Below are 18,700 nucleotides of genomic sequence, written 5' to 3' on the forward strand. Positions count from 1 at the left end.
AGCAAGCAGAATTTTTCCCCATTCATCCATTATGTATTTCTTCAGTCGTGCAACTTACAGGGCTTTCGTTGCCTTATTTTGTGCTTCATGATGTGCCACGCATTCTCAGACAGAGATAGGTTAGGACTGCAGGCAAGTCATGCTAACACCAGCCCTCACTGCATACGCAACCATGTGCTTGTAATCTGGGCAGAATGTGGTTTGGTGTTGTCCTGCTCTGGATGGCAGCATATGTTGCTCCAAAATGTGTATATACAGTACCTCTCAAAAGTGAGTACACCCCTCACATTTTAGTAAATATTTTATTATATCTTTTCATGTGACAACACTGAAGAAAGGATACTTTGCTACAATGTAAAGTAGAGAATGTACAGCTTGTTTAATGATATAAATTTGCTGTACCCTCAAAAAAACTCAACACACAGACATTAATGTCTAAACCACTGGCAACAAAAGTGAGTACACCACTAAGTGAAAATGTCCAAATTGGGCCCAACTAGCCATTTTCCCCTCCCCGGTGTCATGTGACTTGTTATTGTTACAAGGTCTCAGGTGTGAATGGGGAGCAGGTGTGTTAAATTTGGTGTCATCGCTCTCACACTCCCTCATACTGGTCACTGGAAGTTCAAAATGGCACCTCATGGCAAAGAACTCTGAGGATCTGAAAAAAAGAATTGTTGCTCTACATAAAGATGGCCTAGGCTATAACAAGATTGCCAAGACCCTGACACTGAGCTGCAGCACGGTGGCCAACACCATACAGCGGTTTAACAAGACAGGTTCCACTCAGAACAGGCCTCGCCATGGTCGACCAAAGAAGTTGAGTGCACGTGCTCAGCGTCATATCCAGAGGTTGTCTTTGGGAAATAGACGTATGAGTGCTGCTAGCATTGCTGCAGAGGTTGAAGGGGTGGGGGATCAGCTTGTCAGTGCTCAGACCATACGCCGCACACTGCATCAAATTGGTCTGCATGGCTATAGTCCCAGAAGGAAGCCTCCTTCTAAGGATGATGCACAAGAAAGCCCGCAAACAGTTTGCTGAAGACAAGCAGACTAAGGACATGGATTACTGGAATCATGTCCTGTGGTCTGATGAGAGCAAGATAAACTTATTTGGTTCAGATGGTGTCAAACGTGTGTGGCGGCAACCAGGTGAGGAGTACAAAGACAAGTGTGTCTTGCCTATAGTCAAGCATGGTGGTGGGAGTGTCATGGTCTGGGGCTGCATGAGTGCTGTCGCCACTGGGGAGCTACAGTTCATTGAGGGAACCATGAATGCCAATATGTACTGTGACATGAAGCAGAGCATGATCCCCTCCCTTCAGAGACTGGACCGCAGGGCAGTATTGCAGCATGATAACGACTTTTGCCTTGCTAAAGAAGCTGAGGGTGAAGGTGATGGACTGGCCAAGCATGTCTCCAGACCTAAAGCCTACTGAGCATCTGTGGGTCATCCTCAAACGGAAGGTGGAGGATCACAAGGCCTGTAACATCCACCATCTCCGTGATGTCGTCATGGAGGAGTGGAAGAGGACTCCAGTGGCAACCTGTCAAGCTCTGGTGAACTCCATGCCCAGGAGGGTTAAGGCAGTGCTGGAAAATAATGGTGGCCACACAAAATATTGACACTTTGGGCCCAATTTGGACATTTTAACTTAGGGGTGTACTCACTTTTGTTGCCAGTGGTTTAGACATTAATGGCTGTGTGTTGAGTTATTTTGAGGGGTCAGCAAATTTATATCATTACACAAGCTGTACACTCACTACTTTACATTGTAGCAAAGTGTCATTTCTTCAGTGTTGTCACATGAAAAGATATAATCAAATATTTACACAAATGTGAGGGGTGTACTCACTTTTGTGAAATACTGTATCTTTCTGCATTAATGGTGCCCTCGCAGATGTGCAAGGTACCCATGCCATGGGCACTGACACACCCCCATACCATGGCAGACATTGGCTTTTGGACCTGACGCTGATAATAGCTTGGATGGTCCTTTTCTTTGGCCCGGAGAACACAACGGCTGTTGACTCGTCGGACCACAAAACACGATTCCACTGTGTTACTGTCCAGCTCAGATGAGGCCAAGCCTAGAGAAGTCAGTCAGTGTTGATGTATGGCTTCTGCTTTGCATAGTAAAGCCTTAACTTGCATCTGTGGATGCAGCGGCAAATGGTGTTGGTTGACAAAGGTTTACCAAAGTATTCCCAACCCATGTCAGAATATATATTACAGACTCATGACGGTTTTTAAGACAGTGACATCTGAGATCACACGCATTCAGAAGTGGTTTTCGGCCTTGCCCTTTACATACCAAGATTTGACCGGATTCCTGGAATCTTTTCATTATATGGTGCACTGTAGGAGGTGAAGAGCTCAAAATCCTACCGATTTGTCTTTAAGGAATATTGTTCTCAAAGTGTTGGATTATTCTCTGATGCAACTGTTGGTAGATTGGCGAACCTCGATCCATCCTTGCTCTTGAAGGACTAGGCCTTTTTTGGAGGTTCCTTATACACTATGATTAGACGACTGCCTCACCTGTTTCACATCACCTTCTTATTTCAACTTGTCACATTGCTATTAGTCCTAAATTGGCTTGTCCCAACTTTTTGGAATGTGTTGCATGCATCAATTTCAAAATAAACATTAATATAAAAAAACTATGCAGTTGATTTGATAAAACAAATACCTTGTCTTTATATGTTTTTTGTTTAAATACAAGTCAAAGTACATTTACAAATCATGGTGCAGTCATTTGTCACTAACATTTTCCAGCTTTATCTTTCATTGTTTTGTTCTTATCCAGCTTCTAGCACACCTAAGCAGTGGAATGAGTGTTCAGTATACTGGTTATGAGCAGTATGCGCTTTTGGCATTAGTGCCCATTTTACTCCACAAATGCAATAAGGTATGGAAGATAAACTCACATGTAACGTTTTCTCCTTCTGTGCCAGCATGTTTGAGAAGTTCCTGGGCAAAAGTTTGGCACAAGGTAGTCTTACCTGTGCCACTACGACCCAGGGCCACCACACTCTGATCCCTCCTTTGGCCCACCATAGACATATAAACCTTGTGTACCACTGCATGCAGAAGAGAAGGAGCTTCCCATTTGTCCCAGCGATGGGTTCGGAGCCCCTAACAAAGAGAAAGTGGGACAGAAAAATACAGACAGAGAAATTACAAGCATAAACTTAAAACAAAGATCTAAGACATCTAAGGGCTTTTCAGACCTGTAGATCTGTGCTTTGTTCTGAAACAGGGACTTAAATTGTTACAATGTTGCATTTTCTATTTGGTTTGTTCACTTTCACAAGGCAACAGTTCAAAGCGTACCAAAATGCGTTTATGCAAGTCACATGTGAGTAAACTGTCCTCTCATTGGTCAAAGTGTGTCTGCTTATTTTCCAGGGTTCCATCCATAGTGGTCATCCATCAAGATGAATAGACAGCTGCTTTGCGAACGTATTGTGGCTTTCTTTATAGCTGTAGTTCATATAATTTATCCAATTTATATGTTCCACAGAGGAATTAAAGCCCATCTCATTGAGATGCTCGCTAAACACTTTGTAAAGCTCTGTGTTTTTATGCATTTTTGAAAGTTGAGAAATATGCTCATCAGACTAAATTTCAATGAGGCATTTTACCCAGACCAGTGGTTCTCAACACGGGGGGCGCGTCCCCCTGGTGGGGCACGGAGAAAGATCGGAAGGGGGGCGCAAATTGTTTTAAAGAAAAAAAACACAGTCAGGGCATCATTTGGGTACTCTGTGTATTTTATTGCTTTTCAAATAGAATATGCATAAATGAAAAGCTCCGCACTCTCTCTCCCTTTGCATTTTATTTTTTTCTGGAGGAGAGGCGGAGCTTAGCCTGCCTTTTATCTAGCTGTCAGAGCAGACCAATGTTGCCAACTTAATGACTTTTCTTTGCAAAAACTTTTTTTTTTTGCCTAACTACAAATCTAGCAACTTTTTGGACAAACTTTGGCAACTTTCTAAATGTTGCCAGCACTGTCCTGCAAGCATGAGGTCTTCTCTACAATTAAGCCTGGTTTATACTCGACACATCCGCAATAGCGTGAGGGAGCGTGTAGCAAAAATTGTGGCGTGGGCAATCGAGCGCGCTCAGTGCTGAAGTCCTCATTTCGCGTGGTGGTGTGCACAGCATTTTTTTTAACTTGCCGCGCGGCGATACATCCGAAAATGAATGACTTCAATGCAACTCTTGTTGAAAGGTACGATTGTTCAGGCATCTCTATGATTGGGGGGTGTCCTATGTTTTCATTAATCAGTATCTTCAGAAATAAACACAGTCACTACACCACACCGTCGGACAGTGATTAAACCTCATTCTTTTGTCTTTATAAATAGAGACATTTGCACTGATGGGCGAACATAATCACCTGATTTTGTAAATGTGAGAAATGACATTTACAGGAAGCACCCACTTTTTGCCGTCTACAGTAATTGCTGACATTTACAGAATGAGCCTACAATAAATAATATAAATAAATAATAAGTCTATTTAATGAAATTAAAGGTCTTAAAAATCAAATGTTTAAGAAAAAAACTTAATGAAATGAATAAAAAAATAGATGGTTCAATTTATTTTTATACATGTTCTCATATTTATAGCTGTATGTTGTTGTAATGTGACAAGTGATAATCTCAAGGTTTACTGGATTTTATATAATTCTTATATGATTCTTTGCTCTTTTTCATACTGTGGGTTTTAGTGAAGTGTATTGAAAACAAACATTGTCAACAACAAACAACAATTCCCCCTCAGCATTCAGCAACTACACACGAGACATCATGTTTGTAAGCGTTGCTATGGTTGTTCAGACAAGCTACGTCTTGTCTTAGCTATTTCCTGTTGATTTATAGGATGATTACTTAGAGTCGCCCCAGTTTGTTTCAAAGAATATTACAACGCATCAAGTATAAACGCCTCGTCCGTTTGGGGAGGTGTGCGCGCAGTCTGCGGAGGCTCGCGGCGCGGAGCCAGGTGAAAGTATCAGGCGAAAGTATAAACAGGGCTTCACAATTATATCTGCGCCCTTCATCCCAATTTACATCATTCATTTGCGAATGTTTTTAGAATGCAAGACGAATGGAATGCAACATGTTTTACATGTAAAATAGTACACATTATTACAACCTAGTTCTCATGTTCAAAGTAGTTATGGTGTTCAGAAATGTTTTTGATCATTCATGTTCCATACCTGTCCATTATATAGTTTTATAAAAGTAATAAAAGTTATTTTAAAAATTATAAAAGTTATGAAAAGTAATTTTAAAAAAGTACAAAAACACAAAAGCAAAAAAAAAAATCTATCTATCTGTCTGTCTATCAAAACAGATTATAGCTTAGGTTATATATAGATAGATTTTATATAGAATATAGATAATCATTATACCTGGTCTCCTGCAATATGGAAGGGGGGAGGGGGGGTGGACGTGCCACATGATCTCACATTATCTTCAAGCACTCTTTGATATGATGCAGAATTCTTAGTTGAATCGATGAGTCCAAGCTGTCCAGTCCCTGAGGCAGCGAAGCAACCCTAAACCATAACATTTCCACCAACATGCTTCACAGTTGATATTGGGTACTTTTTTGGTCTGTGCCAAACATGTCTGCTGTTACTGTGGCCAAACAACTCTATCTTTGATTCATCTGACCACATTATTCTAAAAGGCCTATTCTAGCACATTATTCTAAAAGGCATGGTCTTTACATATATGCTCATTGGCCAACTGTAGTCTTGCTCTAATGTTCTTTTTAGACAGTAAAGGCTTTTTCGTGGCATACCTCCCATGCCTCCTATTGCTAAAATCAAGAAAATGCTCTCTAAGAAGGGCATGAAAATGGTTATACATGCATTTATGACATCAATGGACTACTGCAACTCACTATTCTCGGGCCTCCCGGCCAGCTCCATCAAACCCCTTCAAATGATTCAGAATGCAGCAGCACACCGCATCTTCAACCAGCCCAAGAGAACCCATGTCACACCCATCTTCATCTCCCTCCGCTGACTTCCTGTAGCCACCCGCATCAAATTCAAGGCCTTGATGCTCACCTACAAGACCTTGTCTGGAACAGCACCATCCTACCTCAACTCTCTCCTGAAGGCTTACGTTCCCTCATGCAATCTTCAATCAATCAATGACTGACGCTTAGTAGTACCCACTCAGCGTGGCTCAAGGTCCCTTTCAAGAACATTCAAACTGTTCCTCAGTGGTGGAATGAACTTCCAACCACAATCTGGACTGCAGAATCTCTCACCATCTTCAAAAAACAGCTAAAGACCCACCTCTTTCGTGAACACCTAACCAACCTATAAAAAAAAATAATAATAATAAACAAATAAATAATAAAAAAAAAATTACTTTGGCACTTATACCTCTACTCTGCGCACTTTGCTTCTTCTGGAACTCAATTGTAATGCCTTACAGTTTGGCTGTTCTAGTGGGTGCATAAACAAGCTCCAGTTAGTCCACTATGCAGCTGCAAGAGACCTTACTTGAACCAGAAGTTAGGACTACATCACCCATCTTATACACAATGCATTGGCTCAAAAGCAAATTTTGCATTGATTATAAAATACTAGAATTGACCTATGAAGCACTGAATGGGCACAGTACCTGAGTGAACTTTTGGTCTTTTATGATCCACCATGTCTACTTCGATCAAAAGCGGCAGGCAATTTGTTGGTACCTCAATTAGTGAAGGCTACAGCAGGGGGTAGAGCTTTCATTAACAAAGCCCCACAGTTATGGAACAACCTTCCAATTAGTGTTCGGGACTCAGACACAGTCTCACTGTTTAAGTCCAGGCTGAAAATACATTTGTGTAGTCAAGCATTTTGTGAATAGTTTTTTCTTAGTTAAAGGAGCAGATCTGGAGGGCTCACAGGCAAAGAGTGTTGTGGTGAACTGGAAAGTTTTCATGCTGTCGCCTCCCCAACTCTCAGGTTCACTCAATGTTCACTCAGGTTTGTTGACCGTGGAGTGGCTGGCTGCTTTATGTCCCAGGGAGCCCACATGTTTGTGTTTCTCCCTGCCCTCCCTTTTAGTTATGATGTCATAACTAGTCTTACCGGGGTTATTGCTTTCACTTTGCACACAAAGCACATTGTCCTTAACCATTGTGGGACAAATAGCATACTTAATGCACGCTCTCTCTCTCTCTCTCTCTTTCTCTGTCTCTCTCTCTCTCTCTCAAGCTACACATCATAATCCTAAGATGCCAGTGATCCTGACCCCTTCTTCTCTCTGGACCTGCCTGATCCATCCTGATGCCCTACTTCTGGATGGAGTTCTCATCAATTGGAAATCACTCACTGCTGCTGAGGATGGCCGCACATGAACAGCCTAAAGATCATTGAGATTACTGAGGATGGTACCACTTAAAAAACATGAAGATTGCTTTGGACCACTATTCATATGAACAGTTATGCTATGATGGCTTAGGACTATGCAACAGACTTCATGTGAAAACTGTAATGAATTTCCTGGTTACACAATTACACTATTTGACCATGTGGTACACTGTTATAGAAAGGATTTATTTATAATTGCACTATCCCTTGTCACCAGGATGAGGATGAGTTCCCATTTGAGCCTGGTTCCTCTCAAGAATTCTTCCTCATATCACAGGGAGTTTTTCATTGCCACCATCACCTCTGGCTTACTCATTGGGGATAAATTCATTTAAAATCTATACCCAGAATTTGTATATTTCTGTAAACCTGCTCTGGAACAATGTCCATTGTTAAAAGCGCTATACAAATAAAACTGAATAGAATTTCATTTAATTGAAAGATACCTTGCCAGGTGTTGCTAATGGAGGCCAGAGGGCCAACAGGTTTGGTCCAGCCTGTGTTAGGGCCATGTGGGCTTTGGCTCGGCTGGCCAGAGTGTGCAGGATGCTTGACTCATTCACACTCATTAATTGACTCAAGTCCTCACAAAGGTCCAGCTCTGGTGGGTTCAGCTGGGGACAGAAAACCAACATATCCACCATAAAAATGTGAAGGATTGTAATACACATTAAATAAAGTCAAAATACTATGTGTATGTGTTTTTAAATCTATAGTGTTTAATCCTCCTTTTCTATTCACTGCATCACTGTGTGATATATTTAAAATATTTTATGTTCATTCAATACAATGACATATACACATAAAAACCTTTTAGTGTTGTTCCACTTTTAGTAAATGTTTAGTATTGGACAAATTATACCAATATAGAAAGCAGGGTAAAAGGTTCACCTTTTCGATCTCGTACTGTGTGACATCGTGTATAGAGCCATCTGTGTGGAGTTGAATCCTCACTTTCCCATAAGGGAGCTCAGGTGTGCCCTCATCTGGCTTCATCTGAGTGGCTGTTTGTTACAAATCATACATATACAAAAACATACAAAGAGAGTATGTTCGGGATTTAGGTCTTATTCTAGGTTTTCTTTCAGATGTTCTAGATTAAGGTTGTTATTTTTGTTTCTGCAATATTTCATCCAAGTAGACTTCATCAGCAGCAGCATCCCTAAAATATTTTTCTCTGAACTCGGCTAAACAATTAATGAGCTATCTCATCATGAGTTTAATTAGACCAGGGGAAAAAAAATAAAAGTTCAGTCTGACATATTACATATCATTTTTGCTGTTTGACACATGTTGAATGCAGCTGAGGCCAATGGAAGTCAAAAGCTTTAAAACAGAAGACAACAGTGAATAAGGGTAGCTGTAAATATAATTTGCTTTACAGTACCACGTCTCAATAAGTAATAATGTAACACTATAGCAAACTGAAATTCTCTAGTGCACCAAACTCAGAATATAAAACCCATTAGTAGACACTGCCTCCTTATGTATCACTGTATTCTGCACAAAATGTACATGTACAAATGTACTGACACAATAACAAAAAAATAAGTTCCTCTGTTGAAACAAGTGAGTATGTTTTTATGCTATAATAACTCACCAAGGGTGAAGCCATTTTTATGCGCGTACCACACTGTACCAGCTTCATACCAAACATCCCTCTGCAGAGTGTGCGTAAGTGAGAGAGAGAGAGAGAGAGAGAGAGAGAGAGATTAAGACCGGAGGGACAGCTGATCATCCTTGCAATGGAAAATTACATGTAACCATGTGTCCCCTCAGACTTGATTGAGAACTTGCGAACGCCTTGGTAGAAGAGTTTGGTAACATCTCCCAGCAAGAACTGACAAATCTGGTGCAGTCCATGAGGATGAGCACGTAAAGCAGCTGATATGTACAGTATCTCACAAAAGTGAGTACACCCCTCACATTTTTTTAAATATTTGATTATATCTTTTCATGTGACAACACTGAAGAAATGACACTTTGCTACAATGTAAAGTAGTGAGTGTACAGCTTGTATAACACTGTAAATTTGCTGTCCCCTCAAAATAACTCACCACACAGCCATTAATGTCTAAACTGCTGGCAACAAAAGTGAGTACACCCCTTAGTGAAAATGTCCAAATTGGGCCCAAAGTGTCAATATTTTGTATGGCCATCATTGTTTTCCAGCACTGCCTTAACCCTCTTGGGCGTAGAGTTCACCAGAGGTTCACAGGTTGCCACTGGAGTCCTCTTCCACTCCTCCATTACGACATCATGGACCTGGTGGATGTTAGAGACCTTGTGCTCCTCCACCTTCCGTTTGAGGATGCCCCACAGATGCTCAATAGGGTTTAGCTCTGGAGACATGCTTGGCTAATCCATCATCTTCACCCTCAGTTTCTTTAGCAAGGCAGTGGTCGTCTTGGAGGTGTGTATGGAGTCGTTAACATGCTGGAATACTGCCATGCGGCCCACTCTCCAAAGGGAGGGGGGATCATGCTCTGCTTCAGTACATCACAGTACATGTTGGCATTCATGGTTCCCTCAATGAACTGTAGCTCTGCAGTGCCCGCAGCACTCATGCAGCCACAGACCATGACAGTCCCACCACCATGCTTGACTGTAGGCAAGACACACTTGTCTTTGTACTCCTCACCTGGTTGCCGCCACACATGCTTGACAACATCTGAACCAAATAACTTTATCTTGGTTTCATCAGACCACATGTCATGGTTCCAGTAATCCATGTCCTTAGTTTGCTTTCCTTCTTCAGCAAACTGTTTGCGGGTTTTCTTGTGCATCATCTTTAGAAGAGGCTTCCTTCTGGGACGACAGCCATGCAGACCAATTTGATGCAGTGTGCGGCGTATGGTCTGAGCACTGACAAGCTGACCCCCCACCCCTTCAACCTCTGCAGCAATGCTGGCAGCACTCATATGTCAATTTCCCAAAGACAACCTCTGGATATGACGCTGAGCACGTGCACTCAACTTCTTAGGTCAACCATGGCAAGGCCTTTTCTGAGTGGAACCTGCTCTGTTAAACCGCTGTATGGTCTTGGCCACCATGCTGCAGCTCAGTATCAGGGTCTTGGCAATCTTGTTATAGCCTAGGCCATCTTTATATAGAGCAACAATTCTTTTTTTCAGATCCTCAGAGAGTTGTTTGCCATGAGGTGCCATGTTGAACTTCCAGTGACCGGTATGAGGGAGTGTGAGAGCGATGACACCAAATGTAACACACCTGCTCCCCATTCACACCTGAGACCTTGTAACACTAACTAAGTCACATGACACCGGCAGGGAAAATGGCTAATTGGGCCCAATTTGGACATTTTCACTTAGGGGTGTACTCACTTTTATTGCCAGTGATTTAGACATTAATGTCTGTGTGTTGAGTTATTTTGAGGGGACAGCAAATTTACACTGTTACACAAGCTATACACTCACTACTTTACAGTGTAGCAAAGTGTCATTTCTTCAGTGTTGTCACATGAAAAGATATAATCAAATATTTACAAAAATGTGAGGGTATACTCACTTTTGTGAGATACTGTGTGTATGTGTGTGTATATATTATATATATATATATATACACACATACTCAAATGGTATAAACTCTAACCACTGACAAAAAAAGTCCAATAGGTGTAAGCTGTTAAAAACCTTTTTTTTTTTTTTTTTTTTTTTTTTTTTTTTTTTTTTTTTAGAGATGATTAACAGGATGTTCAGAATTCTTAACAGTTTTTTCAACTTTAAATACTCATGAATACTACAAATCAATTGTATACTTCTTATATAATCGAAATTCTGTTTTGTTTTGTTTTTAAATAAATGATTAGAGTAATAAAAACTTTATGTACCATTGTATAATTTGGTATGTGACAAATGCTGGCCCAGCAATTTTCAGATATCCATACATCTATTCCAGTCTGTGAAAGTTTTAGTAGCAAGTCTAGGCAACTGGAATAGCCTCATCTGTGGGTCTTCATTAAATGTCTTCAAAATTATTAACCAAGCTCAGTTGCCTCAGTTAATTGAAATGCCTCACTGTAAGTGTAGACACAAAATTCATGTGTGTTGTTTCAACACAACTTACCACAAGTCTCTTGGTTTCCTCTGTTAGAGTGCTATCAGCAAGATGTCCCTCTGGCTCTTGCCTCACTTCTCTGATCTTCTCTTCCTTAACCTCTTTTACATCCAGTTGTGCCATTGCTTGTTCTTTCAGATTCTCTTGTTTCACAGACACATCTGGAAACTTTGATATGTTGGAGCCGTTCTCATGTTTATGGTTACTGACCACTGGTGTACTGACTCTGAAGTCGTCTTTTTGGTTCATGGAGTCTGGACTTGGGATCTGTTTTGGGGAGGATGTTTTTCTCTCCCACAAGGCAGTACTGACCATTTGCTCTGCCCTGAGGGCTATCTCTGCCTCCAAGATGGGTGGAGTTTGGTCTGGAAGCAGGAACTGCTGGACTAGGTTCTCACTTAGTTTGCTTGGCTGTAATGGGGAAAAATCAAAGTGGTCTCAAAAGGGTGAAGAACATCTTCACAAGATCAAGACACAATCAAATTATTCAAAACTGAGAAACTGAGCAGTTTGTCACCGTCTTTTCTTCCTTGAGCTCGGGTTCTTTCAGTCTTGTCTCCTTCTCTGTCTCTCTCACAAGTTGCTTAAGGAATCCTCCGGGTACAACAGAAAGAGGAGGGGGAGGTTGAGTAGCCGGCAGCGGCTTCTTCTCATTCTTGATCTGCACACAGTCAGGAATAAAAGGAGCCCTAGTTAAAAGATACCTCATTCATACATACAAACATGGTTTATACATAGTCACTCACAAAATAAAAAACTCTGATACTGACAAAGTGTGAAATGAAATACAAAAACAAACCAATAATTAAATCACAGAAAATAGCATCATTAATGTAAATTTGAAACCTTAGTATTTATAAGGCTTTATCTGCCCTTTCATCTAGCTAGAACATTATAATACTAAGTCTACTGCCTAGCTGTTTACATTTATTACACATTATACAAAAAAATGAGAAATAAAATGTACAAAAAGAAAAGAAATCTTAAAAAAAGAAGGAAAATAAAACAGAAATTAAAGCTGCAAGCAGCATTTTCAGGGGCCAAGCACCAAGACTCTGTGAGCCGCTCATTCACAGACATGTTACAATTGTTTCATAAGCAATCATAGGAAAGCAGAGCCATAACTACAGTGGAGCTTGAATGTTTGTGAACCTTTTAAGATTTTCCATATTTCCTTACAGTTATTGCTGCAAGGGGGTCACACCAGATACTGAAATCAAAAGGTCTGCATACTTTTACCACTCACAGATGTGTAACATTGGATTCTTTATGTCATATCACAGCAAACCAGTGACTCCATTTCCCAGGATCCACCACAAACTACAAACATGGCCGAAGAGGACTACACTTCCCACACGCACACATTCACCTTCTCCGGAGTTCTAATCACACACACCTGTTACCAATCTCACACACACTCACTCCACAGTATATAGAGATATATATAGTATATAGTATATTGTGTTTCAACACAATGACTTTGCGAAGTATTGCACTCAGTTGCCATAGTCTCTGTCATGTACCAAGCCTTTATTCCTATCTTTATGTTTCATGGATTTGATCGGGTTCTTGTCCTCCTTATTTGAGTCTTGTCTTAGTCTAGTTTATCCTGTTTGCTGATAGCCTGACCATTTGCCTGTTTTGACCATGCTATTGTTTCATAATTTGGATTTGTCTGCCTATATCTCCAATAATAAAACTCTTATCTGCATTTACATCCATCCTCATCCTCCTTACGTGACAGAATACTTTGCCTACTATGGATGCAGCAGGAGAGCGAGGAGAGCATCACACCAGTGTACATAGGAATGTCTGGACACCATTCATGTTATTCCAGTTTCCCCAGTGGATGGACATAGAATTCCCAGACCCGAAGTATGGATTGGACAGCTATCCAAGGCAGTTCATGTTCCACTGCCGAATGAACTTTTTGAGCCTGGTGAACCCCAAGCCGGACAAGAGGCAGTGGCTTGGGTTCATTGTGTCCTGGCTTTATGGCCCAGCCCATGATTGGGTGGAGCCCAATCTGGCCAGTACAGGGTCAAGTGCCCTCAACAATATAACTCAGTTTGCGGAACTATTTTTGAAGGAGTTTGGGTGTCCAGGGCAGACCTGGATCAACTTTTGAGGGGAGTCAGTGTGACGAGCAAGCCTGATTTGCCATTCTAAACCTTTTATGAGTGGATCGATAGGGCCACCTCCACAGTTCAGCTCCAGGACCAGGCCGACAAGGTGGACATAGGGGTGATACAGGCATGCAAGACTGAGGGCTGCCCGTAAAGAAGCCACCCTAAGGTGTCCTACGTGCAGTAATCTTGGGATACCTGGATCATATTTCTGTTCTCAGGAATGTTTCAAGGGCAGCTGGCGTGCCCACAAATGGCTCCACAAGAGAGAAAGAGCAGAGCTCCTGCCTGAGACCCATGAGGTGGTCTCACCTGTCGAGCTCCAGCCGGAGCTCAATGTGGAGACCTCCTCCCCAGAGCTCCAACCTGAGACGCACGAGGTAGTTTTAACTCCAGAGCCTCAGTCGGAGGTCGCCATGGCGACCTTCTCCCCAGAACCCCAGCACGAGACCCATGAGGTTCAAGCTAAGTTCCTGTCTGAGGTCAAAGAGACGGCCTCTCAAGCCAAGTTCCTGTCTGATATCAGACAGACAGCCTCTCAAGCCAAGTACCTGTCTGAGGTCGGAGAGACGGCCTCTAAAGTCAAGTTCCTGTCCGAGATTGAAGAGACGGCCTCCCAAGCCAATTTCCTGTCCGAGGTCGAAGAGATGGCCTCCCCCTGACACAGACAGCCAAGTTCTGCTCACGCCCGAGTCTGCTGACACGGCCAACCAAGTTCTGCTCATACCCAGGTCTGCTGACACGGCCAACCAAGTTCTGCTCACGCCCAAGTCTGCTGACACAGCCAACCATGTTCTGCTCATGCCCTAGTCTGCTGACACGGCCAACCAAGTTCTGCTCCTTCCTAAAGCAGACGACATGGCCAAACAAGTTCTGCTCACGCCTGAAGCTGACGTCACAGCCAACCAAGTTCTGCTCACGCCTGAAATCTACATCACGGCCAACCAAGTTCTGCTCACGCCTGAAGCCGACGTCATGGCCAACCAAGTTATGCTCAAGTTATGCTCCTATAATATAGCCTAACTCTTATCTGCATTTGCATCAGTCCACAACCTCCTTACGTGACACTTTACCTCAATAAATAAATGACCAAGTATAATATTTTTGTCTCATTTGTTTAACTGGGTTCTCTTTGTCTACTTTTAGGACTTGTGTGAAAATATGATGATGTTTTAGGTCATATTTTTCAGAAATTTAGAAAATTCTAAACGTTTCAAGCACCACTGAATAGGCAAGGTGATCCAAAAATAATTTATAGTTTCACACATTTCCAAGGCAGAGGCTGTCCACACAGTGAATGAAACCAGGGGTCTTATCAAAATATATATATTTATTATTTTAAACTTGTGTAGTGAAAAAGTGCAATGATCAGTGAATTAAAAGAGACCAATTAACAGACTTTTCAGCCCATAGCTTTCTTTGGTGAGCACATAGTTTCACACATTTGCCAGTCCCTATATGGGAGAACAGTTTTGAATATCAGAATTCCTTTGATAATATTTGTTTAGACCGGTCTTAAGATGATGCGATCCAAAGTTTAGTTTAGTTAGTGAAGTGAAGTTTAGATAAAATTAGCAAAAGTGGTAACTAGATGGAAGCATTTTCAGCATGTTATTGTAACTTTTGACCAGTAAGTTCTGCTGTCATGAAATTTGTTGCATAGCCTCAGGGCATGGTCCTGAAGCTTCCTAACAAGATTTGTGTCAGTGTGCAAGGTTGTTGCTGAGATAAAGTGTCACTTCCTGTTTGGCGGCTTTGCCATCAGATTTGTTGGCACATTATGGGCAAATTGGTTGGAATATCTATCCAGGTTGGCCTGAGAGTAATGTATGCAAAATTTGGTGTTGACTGGACATAATTTGTAGGAGAAGTAACGAAAAAAAAAAAAAAAACTGTTTTTGACAAAATCCAATATGGTTGTCAGGAAGTACATTTGACCGATTTGATTGATTGACATTGACATCAGCATACCCCAGGGAATTATAGGAAAAAAGAACTGCGAATTTAGTACAAACTCTTCAAATGATATAAGGAAAAAATTTAAAGTTGTTATTTTAATGAACTCAAGCTTGGTGGTGGGTTTGAATCCATTTGTAGAAGTTTAATAAATCTAAATGAACAGGCAAAGGGTTGGTCAAAAATACAGGCAAAGGTCGAGGATCAAAATAGATAGTCTAAATGGGCAAACAAGACAAAAACAATAATCCAATAAACGTTAAGTCCAATGAACAGTCAAAAGGTCATATCTCCATCAATCTCCAAGGGTGGTGACCGATTTCAGCAATGGTACATGCAATGAACGAGAGATCCAGTAATTAGCGGAAACTCAAGTCTATAGGTCACAGGATTTATTTGTGTGATGATAAGAAATGGACCTACATATTTGGGACTGAGCTTCCTGCTGGGTAGCCATAGATGCAGGTCACTTGTGGAAAACCAGACCCTCTGGCCTGGCAAGTAGTTAGGGTGGGGTTTCCTCCGGTGGTCCCCCTGGATCCTTTCAGAATGAATGGCACGTTGGAGTCTCACATGAATCCTGTCCCACACCCATTCACTCCTCCTAATGAAGTCATCCACCACCAGTACCACAGATGATTCACCAGACCAAGGGAACATGTGAGGTTGATAACCTAACACACATTTAAAGGGGGTAAGTCCTGTGGATGAATGAGTTAATGAATTTTGGGCATATTCTGCCCATGGAAGGAATTCACTCCACCGCTATTGTTCACTACTACAGTATTACCTGAGGTATCTCCGATCTCCTGGTTCAATCTTTCCACTTGACGATTAGCCAGTGGGTGGTAGCCTGAGGTTAAACTGACATTAATGTCCAACTGTTTGCAAAGTACCTGCCATACCTTTGACATGAACTGAAAGCTGAAACTATCTGTGACAGTGTCCTCTGGTAATCCATACACCCGGAACACATGATGGAACAGTGCAGTGGCTGTTTCCATGGCTGTGGGAAGACCTTTCAGTTGAACTAAATGACAAGCCTTTGAGAAACGGTCAGTGATAATAAGAATTGTGGTGAAATTGTTGGAGTTGGGTAGATCTTTGGCAAAGTCTACTGATAGATGGGACCAGGGTCTCTGAGGAATGGGTAGCAGTTCCAGGAGTCTGGTAGGTAGTTCTCTGGGTGTTTTCAACTGAGCACATACTGGACAAGACTTGACATATGAGGTAACATCTTTATTTATGTCTGCCCACCAGAATGAGTTGTGCATTAAGGTAATTGTTCACTGAATACCTGGATGTCCAGCGCTGAGAGATTTATGGACCCATTGGATCACACGTTTTCGGAGACTGTTTGGGACATACTGCTTGGCTGGTGGGCACTTAGGTGGAGGAGTATCTGTTTGTTGTGCCAATTGGATGTCCATGATGTCCCAAAGAATGGGAGCTACAACCACTTATGGGGGAAGGATGGAAACTTGGTTATTTTGAATGTATGTAGGGTCATACCTTCTAGAGAGAGTGTCTACCTTGCTGTTCTTGCTTCCAGGATGGTAGGTAACTGTGAACTAGAATCTGGCAAAAAAAAAAAAAAAAAAAAAACAGAGACCAACAGGCTTGTTGTGGATTGAGTCTATTGGCACTCTTCATGTATTCCAAGTTCTTATAGTAAGTGATTAACTTGAAATGGATGATCCACTCTCTCTAGCCAGTGTCTCCATTCCTCCATTGAAACTTTCATGGAAAGTAGTTCTTTATTACCCACATCATAGTTTCTTTCAGTAACCGTGAGTTTTCTAGAATAGGTGGGTACATGGGACAGTTTGTTGTGTTATGCCCTGTCCTATGGGTTCATTGTCAACTGCTGTAATATTAATTGAAGGGATGCATGGCATTATAGGGATTTTGAGTTCCTGAACAAGATTATTGTGGAATAAATTGACTACAGCCCCGGAATCCACTAGAGCTGAAACATAGTGTGTCGTATTAGAAATCTCAGTGGAGATGGATAGTGAAATTATGACAAAGGGGAGTGAGAGAGTGTTCATTATTTATACTTTTCTTTAAGGTTTGTTGACTTTGTTGAAAGGTATTGCTTTGATGGTTGGGTTGACAACAGTAAAAGCATAGATGTTCCTGTAGATGACAATGTTGTTCTTCTAGTGAATCTCTAGTATAATCAATTTGCATGGGTTCTGTGGACTGAGACATAGAGAGAGCAGCATCTTCAGTGGAAATGGAAGCCATTTTGGATTGTTTGGAGTGAGGGCTATTACGAATAACAATTTAATAGCCATGGTGATAACTTGTAGTTCATGGTTAAGTCCCTCTAGAAACACTATTTTTAGTGCCCCATCATTTCACCCACTCTGAGCTGCTAATGTTCTGAATTAGATGACGTACTCAGCTGCTGATCAATTGCTTTGTCATATGTGCAACAGCTGTACTGATATGTCCTGTCCTCCCACAGGATATTGAAAGACATCTTGAATTTGCTTAGCAAAATAGTCAAAAGAGGTTTGTAATTGATTATCATTGTCCCACACAACTGATGCCCAATCAAGCGTTTTATCAGTGAACAGCATCATTATAAATGAACATTTAGTAGTGTCTTGATGAAATAGTTCTGGTTGATTAGAAAATTAAGTTCTACACTGACGTAGAAAGTCTCGGCATTTAACAGCAGAACCATCTAATGTATCAGGTAGCGCAAATCTTATGGACTCAGCTTTGGTTGACAGGAGTGATTAAAATGTTTTGGGGTAGATGTTCATTGGCTGCTCGTAGGTTGGAGAGTTGGCCTTGAAACCCTTGTAGTATATCATTCTGGAATGCATAGGTGGTCTGGAGCTGTGATACTTCTGCTGGATTAATTTCAGGTAAAGTATTCTGTAATATATCTCAGGTTTGGTGGTGGAGTTGAATCCATTTGTAGAAGTTTATTAAATCCAAAGCAACAGTCAAAAGGATGGTCAAAAATACAGGCAAAGGTTGAAGATCAAATAGACAGTCCAAATGGGCAAACAATTCAATTCAATTCAATTCAATTCAATTTTATTTGTATAGCGCTTTTTACAATAGACATTGTCTCAAAGCAGCTTTACAGAAATATCAACATGGTATACAGATATTAAAGGTGCGAATTTATCC

At 41.4% G+C, this 18,700-nt stretch overlaps 1 protein-coding gene across 5 annotated transcripts in view; it reads right to left on the reverse strand.

The window, feature by feature from the left end:
* Positions 1–18,700, reverse strand: part of LOC108276812 (unconventional myosin-XVIIIb) — a 123,923-nt gene that overhangs the window by 91,300 nt on the left and 13,923 nt on the right. For 3 of the 5 annotated variants that reach the window (XM_053686687.1, XM_053686686.1, XM_047161135.2), the window contains exons 1-7: positions 15,971–16,222; positions 11,983–12,126; positions 11,475–11,876; positions 8,992–9,052; positions 8,283–8,395; positions 7,838–8,005; positions 2,932–3,139 (exon numbers count right to left, since the gene is read on the reverse strand). In XM_053686687.1, the coding sequence (XP_053542662.1) occupies positions 2,932–3,139; positions 7,838–8,005; positions 8,283–8,395; positions 8,992–9,052; positions 11,475–11,876; positions 11,983–12,126; positions 15,971–16,207 (1,333 nt within the window). In that variant the 5' untranslated portion in view covers positions 16,208–16,222. Of the gene's footprint in view, positions 1–2,931; positions 3,140–7,837; positions 8,006–8,282; positions 8,396–8,991; positions 9,053–11,474; positions 11,877–11,982; positions 12,127–15,970; positions 16,223–18,700 lie in introns of those variants that run through there. The other 2 variants (XM_053686688.1, XM_053686689.1) reach the window with 1 other exon arrangement.

This window comes from Ictalurus punctatus, chromosome 16 (genome assembly GCF_001660625.3).
Source record: "Ictalurus punctatus breed USDA103 chromosome 16, Coco_2.0, whole genome shotgun sequence".
Taxonomy (NCBI): domain Eukaryota; kingdom Metazoa; phylum Chordata; class Actinopteri; order Siluriformes; family Ictaluridae; genus Ictalurus; species Ictalurus punctatus.